At 44.9% G+C, this 14,966-nt stretch overlaps 1 protein-coding gene across 4 annotated transcripts in view; it reads left to right on the top strand.

Moving 5' to 3' along the window:
• The window catches only part of LOC126997664 (uncharacterized protein DDB_G0284459-like), a 54,483-nt gene that overhangs the window by 14,755 nt on the left and 24,762 nt on the right, over window positions 1-14,966 (top strand). For all 4 annotated transcript variants that reach the window (XR_007752250.1, XR_007752249.1, XR_007752248.1 and 1 more), the window contains exon 2: window positions 3,758-4,039. Coding sequence is in view for 1 of the 4 variants with exons in the window: in XM_050858893.1 (XP_050714850.1) it covers window positions 3,758-4,039 (282 nt within the window). In the remaining 3 variants the exon portion in view is untranslated. The remainder of the gene's footprint in view (window positions 1-3,757; window positions 4,040-14,966) is intronic.

Below are 14,966 nucleotides of genomic sequence, written 5' to 3'. Positions count from 1 at the left end.
TAGGTCATGGACAACGGTGGACTATGCAGAGAGAGAGAGAGAGAGAAAGGTCAGGTTAGTTAGCATAGCAGTCATCGGTCCTCTAGGAAATCGAGGCTATCACGTCCCCCCCCCCGTCCGTCACCAAGGCCAACTATTATAAACACGTGCTGGTCACTCCGATGCTTCATTCCAGTACTAGGGAAGGGCACCTGATTTCCTTGGGCCCGCTATGGTCAGGTAAATTAGGTGAGAGGAGGAGGAGGAGGAGGAGGAGGTGTGTGTGTGCGTGTGTGTGTGTGTGTGTGTGTAGCGTGATGGTATAAGTCCTTTCGCTTTCACGCTCTCCACACACACACACACACACACACACACAGGTCAGGCAACTGGTCACTCACTCCTTTCGGCTAACTTTCACTCCTAACAGTTACCTTCCTGAACCTCCTCCTCCTCCTCCTCCTCCTTCTCCTCCTCCTCTTCCTCGTTTACCAATAGGAGTTCTTGTTTAGTATATGTGTGGTGTTTTGATGTCTGTTTCTCCCCTTGTTTTGATTATACTTATGTTTGTTTTGATTTGTTTTTCTTATTGTTTTTTTTTATGCATACCTTTCCATCTTCATCATCATCATCATCATCATCATTCTCTTTCTTTATTCCTCATTTCTTATTCATGGTATTCTCTTTCTCCTCACGATTTCTTTGTGTTAGTATTTTCCGAGTGTTTGTGTATGTGTGTGTGTGTGTGTGATTCCCTACTGTCCCTTCAGCTTACTTTCACTTGGCACTCTACGTCATTCTCTCTCTCTCTCTCTCTCTCTCTCTCTCTCAACAAAGGAGTTAATTTTGTATGCATGAATGGTAATGTTCCGTTTGACTTTCAGAATCGCGAGGTATTATTTACACGAGGGTCCGTTGTGTGTGTGTGTGTGTGTGTGTGTGTGTGTGTGTGTGTGTGTGTGTGTGTGTGTGTGTGTGTGTGTGTGTGTGTGTGTGTGTGTGTGTGTGTGTGTGTGTGTGTGTGTGTGTGTGTGTGTGTGTGTGTGTGTGTACCCTCAGTTTTCCATTCTTCACCCTTTCTCCTCTCTCTCTCTCTCTCTCTCTCTCTCTCTCTCTCTCTCTCTCTCTCTCTCTCTCTCTCTCTCTCTCTCTCTCTCTCTCTCTCTCTCTCTCTCACCTCCATAACACCACCACCACCACCACCACCACTATCACCATTATCACCACCACCACCACCACCACTATCACCATTATCACCACCATTAAAATCACCTCCGATACCAACACTATCAACACCCTTTATCATGCTGTCACCATCACCACCAACACCACCACCACCACCATCACCACCACCGGTCTTGGTTGCGAAAAAAGAAGAGAAAGAGGAGGAGGAGGAGGAAGAAGAGGGGTGGTAAAACGTGTTAGAGATGATGAAAGTAGTAAGAGGAAGATGTAGAAGAGGAGGAAGAGGAAGAGGAGGAGGGGGAGGAGGTGGCGAAGGAAGAATGGACGGAGAAGAGGAAAGAATGTAGAGAGAAAAACGTTACATCAGAGAGAGAGAGAGAGAGAGAGAGAGAGAGAGAAAGAATGGGTCAGGTCTTATCATAGCCATTCATCATTCAAGTCTTCCCTCAACACCAGTAACGACAGCACCGTGATAGGTAGTGATCGGTGTGACTGGTGGTGAGTGACACTGACGAACGTGGTGGTGGAGGTGAAGGAGGAGGAGGAGGAGGAGGAGGTGGTATTGCACTCGCCCAGTTCTCTTCTCTCCTCCTCCTCTGTCCTCTTCCTCCTCTTCCATCCTTCTCCTTTTCCCTTCTCTCCTTCTCCCCTCTTTCCTTTCTTCCATTCTCTCTCTCTCTCTCTCTCTCTCTCTCTCTCTCTCTCTCTCTCTCTCTCTCTCTCTCTCTCTCTCTCTCTCTCTCTCTCATCTTTGCTGTTTTAAGTTAGCCATGACTGATAGGCACTCTGTTTACCCTTCTCTCTCTCTCTCTCTCTCTCTCTCTCTCTCTCTCTCTCTCTCTCTCTCTCTCTCTCTCTCTCTCTCTCTCTCACTCTCTCTCTCTCTCTCTCTCTCTCTCTCATCTTTTCTCCTCCATTCTTCCTCCTCCTCCTCCTCCTATGAAGCAATTTATTTTCTATTACAACGCTTCTTAAACACGTATAAGCTTAAAGTTCTTTCGTTCTTTCGTAACCAAATAAAGAAAAGAAAAAAATAGTCTCATGTTTGATCGAGGGAAGTCTTGTTGCTACACTCCATCAGGAATTTCTTGAGTAAACAGTTCGGTGTCTGCACGTGATATCTCTCCCTCTCTCTTGCTCTCTGTCTGTCTGTCTGTATGTATGTCTGTCTCTCTCTCTCTCTCTCTCTCTCTCTCTCTCTCTCTCTCTCTCTCTCTCTCTCTCTCTCTCTCTCTCTCACACACACACACACACACACACACACACACACACACACACACACACACACACACACACACACACACACACACACACACACACACACACACACACACACACACACACACACACACACACACACACACACACACACACACACACACACACAGGTTAGTCACGATTCTCATTACTCCGTTGTCCACTCGATTCTTCCCTCCTCCCCTTCCCCCCCACCATTCACTTAAAAACTTTATTATAATTTCTTTCTTAACTCGAACAATTGGTAGTAAGCGTGAGAGAGAGCGTGACAAGAACAATTAACTTATATACTTTTAATTATATAAGTGTGTACAGTATTGTGTGTTTTGATCCGTGTTGTCACTGTAAAATTTGGTTAACTCTCTCTGCAGGCAACAGCACTTAATGAAACCCACTGTAGTTACATGTCTGTATTGTGTGTTTTGATCCGTGTTGTCACTGTAAAATTTGGTTAACTCTCTCTGCACGCAACAGCACTTAATGAAGCCCACTGTAGTTACATGTGTCTGTATTGTGTTTTTTGATCTGTGTTGTCACTGTAAAATTTGGTTAACTCTCTCTGCACGCAACAGCACTTAATGAAACCCACTGTAGTTACATGTGTCTGTATTGTGTGTTTTGATCTGTGTTGTCACTGTAAAATTTGGTTAACTCTCTCTGCAGGCAATGGCACTCTGACAGACTTTATTGATTCCCTTTATAACACTGTACCGATTATTGTCACGTTATGAGTGGGAAAGTGAAGATTAGTGGTGTAGTTCTTGTATTATATTGGGTTAAGTTAAGCTGCTATTGTGCATTGTATGATTTACTCTAACTCTACGTTATGAATGACATGCAGGCGAAGAAAGAAGTCTTAGTTTGTGTGTTATGTTGGGTTAAGTTAAGCTGCTATCGTTTACTTATTACTCATTAACTCCAATCTAAGTTATGGGTGACAAGAGGAAGATACAGGGCTTGTGTGTGTGTTATGTTGGGTTAAGTTAAGCTGCTATCGTTTACATATTACTCTTTAACTGTTTTCTAAGTTATGGGTGGCAAGAGGAAGATACAGGGCTTGTGTGTGTGTTATGTTGGGTTAAGTTAAGATGCTGTCTTGTTTATATATATATTACTCTTTAGTTTCTCTCTAAGTTGTGAGCGGCAAGCGAATATTGTGGTCTAGTTTGTGTATTATTTTAGGTTAATGTAAGCTGCCCTCGGGTACATATTGCTCACAGACTCTCTTAAAAGCCGTGAGAGGCGGTACACTTATGAAGGTCAAGTATATGTGTTGCCAGGAGTGAAACTGACATGTCGGGTTCAAGTCACGACGCTGACCTAACTTCGTATATTCCAGGTGGTGCAGAGGATCAAGGCCGTGCCCAACGAGACGCGCCTGCTGGTGGTGGACCCGCCGACGGACAAGTACTACAAGGGCAAGAACATCGTGGTGCGCGGGAGTCAGGAGAACGTGATCGTGGGAAACTCCTCACGCGACCAGAAGAGATCCGCCACGCCCGAGCCCTCAAGCCAGCTCGCCGCCGCTGTCTCCAACGGGCACCACGATGAGGCCGACAACCGCTCCGTCAGCTCGGCCGCGTCCTCGTCAGCGACCAGCGAGGTTTCCACTCAGCCTCAGGTAGGTCGTGAGCTCGCACCTGGCTGGAGAGCGCTTTCACATCACTCTGTTTACTCTGTACGTGTGTTTATGCTGCTGGTTGTTCGGTCATGACTGCTGCTGGAGGGAAATCTTCGTCCACTGACCCGCTGACTGCTAGAAATTTAAGTGTTTGCGTGATTATCGTAAGACTTGAAGCTGTACCGGAGAAGCTGAAGATCTTTATGCTTCTGATAGAGTGTATATGACTCTCTGTGTTGACTTCCCGCCTGACTAAAGTGGCTGGAGGGAAATCTTTGCCGCTGACTGCTAGAAATTTGAATGTTTGCGTGATTATCTTTAGCCTGAAGCCGTAATGGAAGAGCTGAAGACACATATGCTACCGTGTGACTTTCTTCGTTGCCTTCCCGCCTGACTTAAGTGGCTGGAGGGAAATCTTTGCCGCTGACTGCTAGAAATTTGAATGTTTGAGTGATTATCTTTAGCCTGAAGCCGTAATGGAAGAGCTGAAGACTTATATGCTACCGTGTGACTCTCTGCGTTGACTTCCCGCCTGACTAAAGTGGCTGTTGAAGCGAACTGATCTCCTACTGACTCGCTGACTGCCTTAAAATGCTACACATATGATTCAACGCTTAACCCGACATCACTCTCCTCTCACAAAGCCCTGAACGTAAGGAGTCCAGCCCATCACCACGCGTTACTAAGCTCCCCCAGACCTTGCCACATCAGACTATCGCGAGGCTGAGGCGTTGTTAGAGGGAGAGGCGGTGCGAGAAGGTTGTTGGGGGTGACATGGCAAGTGAAGGCCGCCGAAGAGGGTGCTGAAAGGCTTTGGGAACCTAGAGGAGTGTTGAGGGCGCCGCTAGAGTCACTAAGAGGCTTATAAAATCTGTAGCAATGAGAGACTTCAGCTTGTGACTGGCGTGAGAGCTTGATGGGGAAGGGGATGTGTTAGAGAGAGAGGGAGAGAGGAGGAGGAGGAGGAGAGGGAGATATGGAGGGGGATCTGAGGCTTTATAATACAACTGCAAGTAGACCACGTGTGCAGTGAAGTGTGTGTGTGTGTGTGTGTGTGTGTGTGTGTGTGTGTGTGTGTGTGTGTGTGTACGGATGTGGGTTAGGAGAGCTGCCGTGCACACCTGCGGCCCACACCTGCCTCGTCAAGGTTACTGGCACGAGGGTGAGTCATGTGTGTGTGTGTGTGTGTGTGTGTGTGTGTGTGTGTGTGTGTGTGTGTGTGTGTGTGTGTGTGTGTGTGCAAGGGGGTTGAAAAGGAGGAACTGGTACGCCACTCTCGGGCAATCATAAACACACACACACACACACACACACACACACACACACACACACACACACACACACACATGAATCACTCGCTCGATCGAAGTCAATTACAAACAAAAAATAGATATATAGTTTGAAAAATAAAACAGACAATCTTTATTATTATTATTATTATTATTATTATTATTATCATTATGGCGATGGTGGTGGTGGTGGTGATGATGCTTGCTCAGCCTAGTATGGCAACGTTCCTACGGAGGTCGTCAGTTGAAGCTGGCCGAGGGTTAGAATCACTGTAATTGCTCTAATGAGGGTAATGATGGCGGTGGTGGTGGTGGTGGTGGGAGTCTATTGTCACTCGGTTATGGTAATACTGCGGTGTGTGATGCTGGCGTGACGTGGAGAACATGTGTGCCGTGTATGGTAACAGTGGAGGTGGTGTTGGTGTGACAGGCCGTTGGGACACTGTTATATCTTCTGTCTTAATTCCTCTTTTCACTGCACTCTTCCTCTTCCTTCTTCTTCCTTCCTCTTTCCTTTTTCTCACTGCCCTCTTCCTCTTCCTTCTTCTTCCTTCCTCTTTCCTTTTTTCACTGCCCTCTTCCTCTTCCTTCTTCTTCCTTCCTCTTTCATTTTTCTCACTGCCCTCTTCCTCTTCCTTCTTCTTCCTTCCTCTTTCCTTTTTCTCACTGCCCTCTTCATCTTCCTTCTTCTTCCTTCCTCTTTCCTTTTTCTCTGCCCTCTTCCTCTTCCTTCTTCTTCCTTCCTCTTTCCTTTTTTCATTGCCCTCTTCCTCTTCCTTCTTCTTCCTTCCTCTTCCCTCTTTTCACTGCCCTCTTCCTCTTCCTTCTTCTTCCTTCCTCTTTCATTTTTTCACTGCCCTCTTCCTCTTCCTTCTTCTTCCTTCCTCTTTCCTTTTTCTCACTGCCCTCTTCCTCTTCCTTCTTCTTCCTTCCTCTTCCCTCTTTTCATTGCCCTCTTCCTCTTCCTTCTTCTTCCTTCCTCTTTCCTCTTTTCACTGTCCTCTTCCTCTTCCTTCTTCTTCCTTCCTCTTTCCTTTTTCATTGCACTCTTCCTTCTTCCTCTTTCCAAAGTGCAAAAGAAAAGAGACAAATGTGAGGAAGGGGAGAGGAAAGGGAGCCTGGTTATAAGGACATTGAATCAGAGAGACACAAACACGTAGTTCTATATAAGCAATTGTCATAACTTTGTATGGATCTATACCCGACATTGAGTGACTGTATAACGAACCTCAATAACCAACCTTTCTCCTGCTTAACTGAATGACGAACCCCCAACCAACCTTTGAATCATAGAGAGAAACAGACACGCAGTTCTATATAAGGCAACGATTGTCATAACTTTGCATGGATCTATACCCGACATTGAGTGACTGTATAACGAACCTCAATAACCAACCTTTCTCCTGCTTAACTGAATGACGAACCCCCAACCAACCTTCCTTTTCCTCATCCTTGACCGCGCACCGAACCCGAGCCAACCTCTCTCCTTTATGCTAATACCACGTCACGGGTTAGAGAGGGAGAGAGAGAGAGAGAGGGAGTGAGTCAGGGATTGAGGGGGGAAAAACAAGGTCACATATACAATGATTCAGTACTCTGGGTGGTTGCTAACAGAGAGAAGGAGAGAGTGAGTAAGAGAAGGGACGTAAGGGTCAGGCTTCTACTATCTGATATTTCCGGTGCATCATGGTTAGAATAGGAGGAGGAGGAGGAGGAGGAGGGAAGGAGTGAGCGAGTACAGTGTTTGTATAGCTCCTGAATGTTTCGACTCCTCCACAACACTGAGGAAAGAAAAGTATAATCTGATATGTTTTTTTGTGATTTGGGGCGAGGGAGGGACTCTCTCTCTCTCTCTCTCTCTCTCGCTAAAAAAGTATTAATATCAAATAGTTTCAATCGAAATTTCAGTATTATCAAACCCAAAAACCCCTCAAGTCTGCACATTCTGTTTCCCTTCACTAAAATCAACTTACATTACTCTGCTGGTGAAATAACACCAACAGAACACCAGTAATACATTTGGACACCTCATTATCAGAACTATCAATATTTTCTTTCGTTTCTTCCGCCTGGTCACGTATCTCACCTCGGCACTTGATTGGGTACAAGATAATGGTTTTCCTGGACTGACTGAGCTTCTGTCATCCAAATCACTTACCTGTCCTGTACACGTCAGTCTTTCTCTCGACAAGTATCCATCTCAACCCATTAGGAGGAGGAGGAAAAGGAGGAGGAGAAAGGGTCAGGGTAGTAGGAGGAGGAGGAGGAGGGATATTAAGGTCTGAGTAGTTGCTTTAGACATGCATTTCCAGTCTTTTCTTATCCATTCCAATCCTTTTTTCCCGACTAGCTGATCGTTTGGCATACATATATCCATCTTAAGCCATTTTCCAGACCGGCTGACTGCTTTAGACATGTATATCCAATCTTTTCTTATCCATTCCAATCCTTTCTCTCGACTGACTGATCGTTTTAGACATGTATCCATCGTAACCCATTAGGAGGAGGAGGAAGGGTCAGGAGGAGGAGGAGGAGGAGGAGGAAGGGTCAGGGTAGTAGGAGGAGGAGGAGGGAGAGGGTAAGAAGGAGGAGGGGTATTAGGATCTGAGTAGTTGCTGTAGACACGTATTTCCAGTCTTTTCTTATCCATTCCAATCCTTTTTATCGACCGGCTCATCGTTTTAGGCATATATCCATCTTAAGCCATATTTCCGAGTGGCTGATTACAGTAGATAGCATTTCCAGTCTTTTCTTAGCCATTCCAATCCCTTTTCATGACTGTCTGATCGTTTTAGACATGTATTTTTAGTCTTATCCATACCAATCCTTTCCCTCGACACACTGATTGTTTTAGGCATGAATTTCCGGTCCTATCCATCACAGGCCTCTATCTCTCCTCGCTGATTGGTAAGACGTATTTTCAAGTTGTCCTTATACCTACTCTCATTCCCAGCCTTGGTTTGTACACGTAGAATTAGGCAACTCATGCTTCACGATACGCTATCAGGCTTATCGGGGGAGATACGAGCGATAAGCGGTGTTGGATAGCGGCCAGGGAGGGAACGAGGGTGATGGAGGTGGTGGGCGTTGCTGCGTTGACGACTGAGGGTTTAAAGCAGTAATATTCACGCTTGCTTACGTTGTTTACTTATTCAGAAAGCCGTAGCGTTAGTATGGCAATGTTGAGAGCTTTGTTTATAGAAGGGAGAGCTAAAACGTTTCTCTCTCTCCCCCTCCCTCTCCCTCACTACCCACACACACGCACTCACTCACCTCATTAGCATAACATTATGATCCACGTGGCCTCGAGGGTTCGCGGCGGCTCCTTAAACGTAACAAACAAAAAAATGTTAGATAAATAAACTAGACGTAGACCTTGATTGAATTAGGCACCTGCAGAGAGAGGGAGAGGGAGAGGGAGAGTTTGATAGATCGAGAGACAGATTTCCAGATAGACAGATAGGCAGAGAACATGTACAGCTTGAATTGACAAACATTGATAGATCGATATACAGATTTAGAGTTAGACAGACAGACAGACAGAAGATAGATATAACTTGAATAGACAGACATTGATAGATCGATAGACAGCCTTCCAGATAGACAGACAGAGGACAGGGATACCTTACGTAGAGAGGCATTGATAGATCGATAGACAGATTTTCAGATAGACAGACAGACAGACAGAAAATCGATATAGCTTGAATAGAGAGTTTCAATAGATCGATAGACAGACTTTCAGGTAGACAGACAGAGGCCAGGTGAAGCTTGAATAGACAGGCATTGATAGATAGACAGACAGATTCAGAGATAGACAGAGGATAGTTATAGTTTACATAGACAGCTGTTAATATATCCATAGACAGACTTCCAGGTAGACAGACTAACTTAGGACAGGTAGAAGAGGGAAAGTGAATGCATAGGAAAGGGCGGGGCCGTCATTTCGAAGGGTGGGAAGTCACGTGACAGACCTTGGGTGGGTGGGGGGGGGGGGAGGGGAGTGCATGAGAAAGAGGGAGAGGGAAAGTGTCATTCACCGAAGTCTTCCTCCTCCTCTTCCTCTTCCTCCTCTTCTTCCTCCTCCTCCTCCTCCTCTCTGATTCGAAGGGTTAATAGCTTCTTTCATGCAAATTGTACCTCATTTAATATGTTCTTTTGCTCCTCTTTATGTCTTTTTTTTCTCCTTTTAGTGACTTTTATGCTTTCTATATATTCTCGTCCTCCTCTTCCTCCTCCTCCTCCTCCTCTTCTTCCTCTTCCTTTACCTTTACCTCCTTCTGTATGTCCCAATCCTCTTCCTTCTCCGTCTTCAATACCTTCTCCTCCTCCTCCTCCTCCTCCACCTCCTTCTCTCTCATTTATTTTTCTGCTTTCTCTTTTTCCTCCTCTTTCTCCTTCTGTTCTTCCTCCTTCTTCATCTCCTCCTTCTTCCTCTATTTGTCTTCCTCCTCCTCCTCCTCTTTTTCTGTGCCTCCTTCTAATTCCTCTCCCATCTTCTGTACCTTACGTCTTCCTCCTCTTCTTCTTCCTCCCCCTCCTCCTACTTCTCCTCCTCCTCCTCCTCCTCCTCTATTGCTTCTTTCATGCAGTAATCAGTCGTGTTATGATCCTCTTCCTCCTCCTCCTGCCTTCCTTCCTTTCTTTCTTTCTTTCTTTCTTTCTTTCTTTCTTTCTTTCTTTCTTGTCGTCATCATTGTCGTACGTTTCTCTGGTCATGTATTTATTTATGTACTTATTTATTTTGTTTATTTATTTATTTTATTTTATTTTAATTTTACTGTTTATTAATAAGTTTTCGTCACTCCTCGGTTTCTTGTTGTCATGCCTTTCTTAGCAAATAGGTTTTGACGGTCAAGTAAACCAATGGATCGCGAATTGGCTGAGCAACAGACAACAAAGAGTGGCGATTGACGGATTTAACTCAGAGTGGGCACCGGTCACTAGTGGCGTCCCTCAGCTCAGCTCGACCGTCACTTCCTTCAACTTAATATTAACTAGAGTAGAAATGCAACGTTTTGGAGCCTTCTTTAGAATCACTTAGGTTTAAGGACAGACCACCTAGTCTGGACCATGGGGTCTGTGTGGTCTGATTTTCTATGTAAATCTCTCTCTCTCTCTCTCTCTCTCTCTCTCTCTCTCTCTCTCTCTCTCTCTCTCTCTCTCTCTCTCGATTTCAACAATGAGAACACCTTTTTTTTCTGTAAATTCGAGAGCACCTTATTTTTCCGTGTGTGTGTGTGTGTGTGTGTGTGTGTGTGTGTGTGTGTGTGTGTGTGTGTGTGTGTGTGTGTGTGTGTGTGTGTGTGTGTGTGTGTGTGTGTGTGTGTGTGTGTGTAAACACACACACACACACACACACACACACACACACACACACACACACACAAACAAACAAACAAACAAACGGAACGCGACGTGGGGTCTAAAATGTCATCGGAGTCATGTGTGTGTGTGTGTGTGTGTGTGTGTGTGTGTGTGTGTGTGTGTGTGTGTGTGTGTGTGTGTGTGTGTGTGTGTGTGTGTTCGTAGGGACCTTTGAGTGGGAGTAGTGAAAGTGAGAGGAGGAGGAGGAGTGAAAATAATAGAGGAAGAAATTGTTGATATTGATACACACACACACACACACACACACACACACACACACACACACACACACACACACACACACACACACACACACACACACGTAACCTTCATCCTATCTCTACTTCATCCTCTTCTTCATCCTTTCTCTTCTTCCTCTTCTTCCTCTCTTTGTTCTTCTCTTCCTACGTTCTCTTCTTCCTCTCTTTGTTCTTCTCTTCCTACGTTCTCTTTCTCCTCTCCTTCCTCTGTTTGTTCTTCTCTTCCTACGTTCTCTTCTTCCTCTCTTTGTTCTTCTCTTCCTACGTTCTCTTCTTCCTCTTCTTCCTCTCTTTGTTCTTCTCTTCCTACGTTCTCTTCTTCCTCATCTTCCTCGCATTGTTCTTCTCTTTCTACGTTCTCTTCTTCCTCTCTTTGTTCTTCTCTTCCTACGTTCATTATTCCTCTTCCTCTCTTTCCCCTTTTCTCTATGGATTTCAACTCCTTTATCTAGTTTTTTCCTTCTTCCTTATACGTATTTTACATATTCTTTCTTCTCTTCCCTCCATTCTTCCTCTCCTTCCTTCCTTTCTCTCTTCTTTATCTCCCTTTCCCTCGTCTTCCATACTACACTCTTCCATACTATTCACATTAATCTTCCTCCTTTTCCCTCCTCTCTCTCTCTCTCTTCCTTCATTCCTCATCCTTCATCTCCTTACACATTCATTCTTTCTCTCTCCTTCATCCATTCTCCTTCCCCTCCTTCTTCATCTTCCTCATCTCCCTCACTCACAGCATCCACGCATCAGCTGTCACATGTTGCGTCTGTGGTTTCAGCGCTATGCAACACCCACGACCCACAACACACACTCCCTCGTAGCTAGACCGCGCTATTCTCTCGTCTAGGGGGGGAGAGCAAGGCACAGAGAGAGAGGGGGAGAACCACAAGTCGTTAGGTGGGTGGTGGTTGGGAGCTTGAAGAGGAGAGAGAACGTTGGGGGACGGTTAGGTCAGAGAGGAGACGGGGAGGGTGAAAGGTGTGGGCGTTGATGTGTGTGGGAGGATTGGAAGCTGCCGGTTGGGGAGCAGAGAGTGTTGTAAGCTTAGGTAGAAGGGTTGAAGAGGAGGCAGTAAGGTGTGAAAGAGAACAGGGATACGGGGAGCTACGGGAACAAGTACAGGGTGACTTATACAGACTACAAGGGTGTATTAAGCGCCAGAAACCTTATAGTCCTACCTTAAACCAACAATCCCTAATAATACTGATGATAAAAATGATATACCGAGTGAGTGAGGGCCTGAACGTAACCTGGGTGTGACGACTCCCACGAAAATCTTCACTGGGCGTTGGGCGTTCGCTGGGCGTTCAAAAGACAGGTAGGAGGGAACGAACGAAGGGTTGAATCTGATGTGTGGTAGTGACGTGGGCGGCGTGACCTTGACTGCGGGCTTCAGGGCAGGTGGAGGCGACGGTGGGCGAGGGGGCAGAGGTAGGGAAGGGTAGGCAGGAGGCAGGGAGGTTGGCGGGCCGAGGGAAGGGAGAATGAGGAGGATGAGGTAGGGAGGGAAGGAGGGGAGGGAGAGGAGGCGAGGTATACGTAAGAGAGAGAGAGAGAGAGGAGGAGAGACGAACAGGACACAGGACAAGGAATAGAGGAAGAAACGATAATAGGAAAGAACTGGACGATAGTAAGGAATACAGGTGATAAAATAACATACAAAGAGATAGAAATTTATGATAGATAGCATAGAAGAAGAAAGAAGAGAAAGAATGAGAACGAAACGAACAAAACTGACAGAGATAGTGTTTGTGTATATAGGAATAAGGGAACGAAAGATGATAGAAGGGATTAAAGGAGAGATAAGACATAGGAAGCAAAGAGAAAGAGAGAGAACGGAGTGATGATAGAGAGATTGAATAAAGTTAAAATAGAAAAAATAATTGAACTAGAGAAAGAATTAGAGATAAGAGAAAGGGATAAAGGGGAGATAAGACAAAGGATAGGAAGCAAAGATGATGTAGAGAGACAGAAATAAAGAAGAGGAAGAAAAGACAAAAGGAAAATAAAGGAGAAATAAAACAAATAACAAGAACCAAACGAAGAACCCAGAGTCACAGATCATAGACCGACAGACAGGTAGACAGATCGACAGACAGGACAAGAATAAGGAAAAGAACATTGACCGTATACCTGAACCTCCGTCGCATACCAATAACTCTACACTGTTACCAAGATCCAACGCCGTCACACTCCTTGATCCTCCATTCAGGCGAGCAATATATCGTTTTTGTAGGGCATTTGACTGTTGCCATTATGAACAGGAAGGTGAGGGAGGGAACACAGAAGAAAGTGAGGGAAGGAAGGGCAATGGGAGATAAAGAGGGGAAGCAGGAGAAGGGGAATGATGGGGAGGTGAGGAAGGGGAAAACAGAAGGAAAAAGGGGAGAGAGAAAAGGAAGAGAGAGAAGATAAGGGGTGAGAAGGGGAGAGGAAGGGACAAGAGAGATGAAAGAGGAGGAGAAAGAGAAGATTAGGAAGGGAAAATAAGAGAAAGGAGAATGAAAAAGAGAGGAGGAGTGAAGAAGAGAGTGAAAGGGAAAAGATAGAAAAAGAAAGGAAGAAAAACAAAGAAAAAAGGAGAAAACAAAGAATACGATAGCTCTCAACACTAACCAAATCCGTATTTCTGAAGGTTTTGAAGAAGGGTTGAATCTTACTACTTGAGGATGCATTGGAATCTAGTAGCATATAAAGAGATTCCGATTCTATTTAGTGGTGTTGGGAAGGAGTGTTGGATTAGCCTGAGCAGTGACCTAAGGATGCTAAAAGGATGCTGATGTGAGCTTGAAAGAATTCGGTAGGATGTCAAGGGTAGGAGGAGGAGGAGGGAGAGAAGGAGGTATTTCATGGAACCTGGATATTTTCTCCTCTTTCAACCTTGTCCTTTCTTCCTCCTCCTCCTCCTCCTCCTCTTCCTCCATCCTCTCTTTCAAACTCTTCTTCTTTCTCTTTTTCTCTCATTTCTGTTTATTCATTATGTCCTTCTCCTTCTCCTTCACCTTTACACTTTATCCTTGCATTCCTCCTCCTCCTCCTCTTCTTCTTCTTCTCTTCTTTATTGGTGTTTTTATTCCTCCTCGTCCTCCTCCTGTTTCTCATCTTTATTGCTCCTTCCTTCTTCTCTTCCCTTCGTTTCGTATGTCTCTTTTTCACTATTAATGCTCTTTTGTTTACTTTTTTGTTTTCCTTATTTCCTTTTTCATCATTCGTTCTTTTTTGTCCTCTCTATCCATTATTCTTTTCCCCTTCTTTTTCCTCCTCCTTTTGTTTTCGTATTTCCTTCCTTCATCATCCGTTCCTATATTGTTCTCTGTCTCTAATTTATTCTTTACCCTTTGTCTCCTCTGCGGCGTGTTCGTGTCTCTGATGGTAACTGTGGTGGTCGTGGAGTTGATGGTCGTCTCAGCAATCTAGGCGTTACCTTACACATTTGTCCCGTCTCTCGCCCTCACTCTCAGGGCCACCGCGCAGAAAGGCAGCTTAGAGGATGGTGGTGTTGTTGGCAGGCAGGCGCAGGCTCGTCACACTGATAGATAGATAGATAAATAGTTATATAGATAGATATGCTTGTCAGTAATACCCACACCTCCTTAGACAGTTCTGTGATGCAAAAAAGGGCAAGTTTTTCTTTGTCTGTTTCAAATCTTCCCAGTTCACGATGACGATGTTTGAATTTCCAGTGAAAGTCAAAATTATATAATGGAGAGTGAGTGAGTGAGCGGATATTTCACTTCCTGACGACAATGCTTACTGAATACCTAACGTTACTATTAATTTAACTGTTGAAATCGCAGGCTACAGTTCATATTTAATTTCTTTGATCAGACACGCGCTATGGAGAGCAATTTTCATGGGTAAGATAAAAGACGAAACTAAAAAGCCCGCTATCACTGCTCTTGCAAATAGTGGAGAGTGAGATCACCAAAGAAAGAAGGTCCAGAATCGGTTCATAAGTGGAAGTAGCATCCCTCTCCTAAGCCTTATACCAGAACTGTTTGGCCTTAAATACCCGAA

The sequence above is a fragment of the Eriocheir sinensis genome, chromosome 12 (genome assembly GCF_024679095.1).
Source record: "Eriocheir sinensis breed Jianghai 21 chromosome 12, ASM2467909v1, whole genome shotgun sequence".
NCBI classification, from domain to species: Eukaryota; Metazoa; Arthropoda; class Malacostraca; order Decapoda; family Varunidae; genus Eriocheir; species Eriocheir sinensis.
This window is presented reverse-complemented; position numbering and strand designations above follow the sequence as displayed.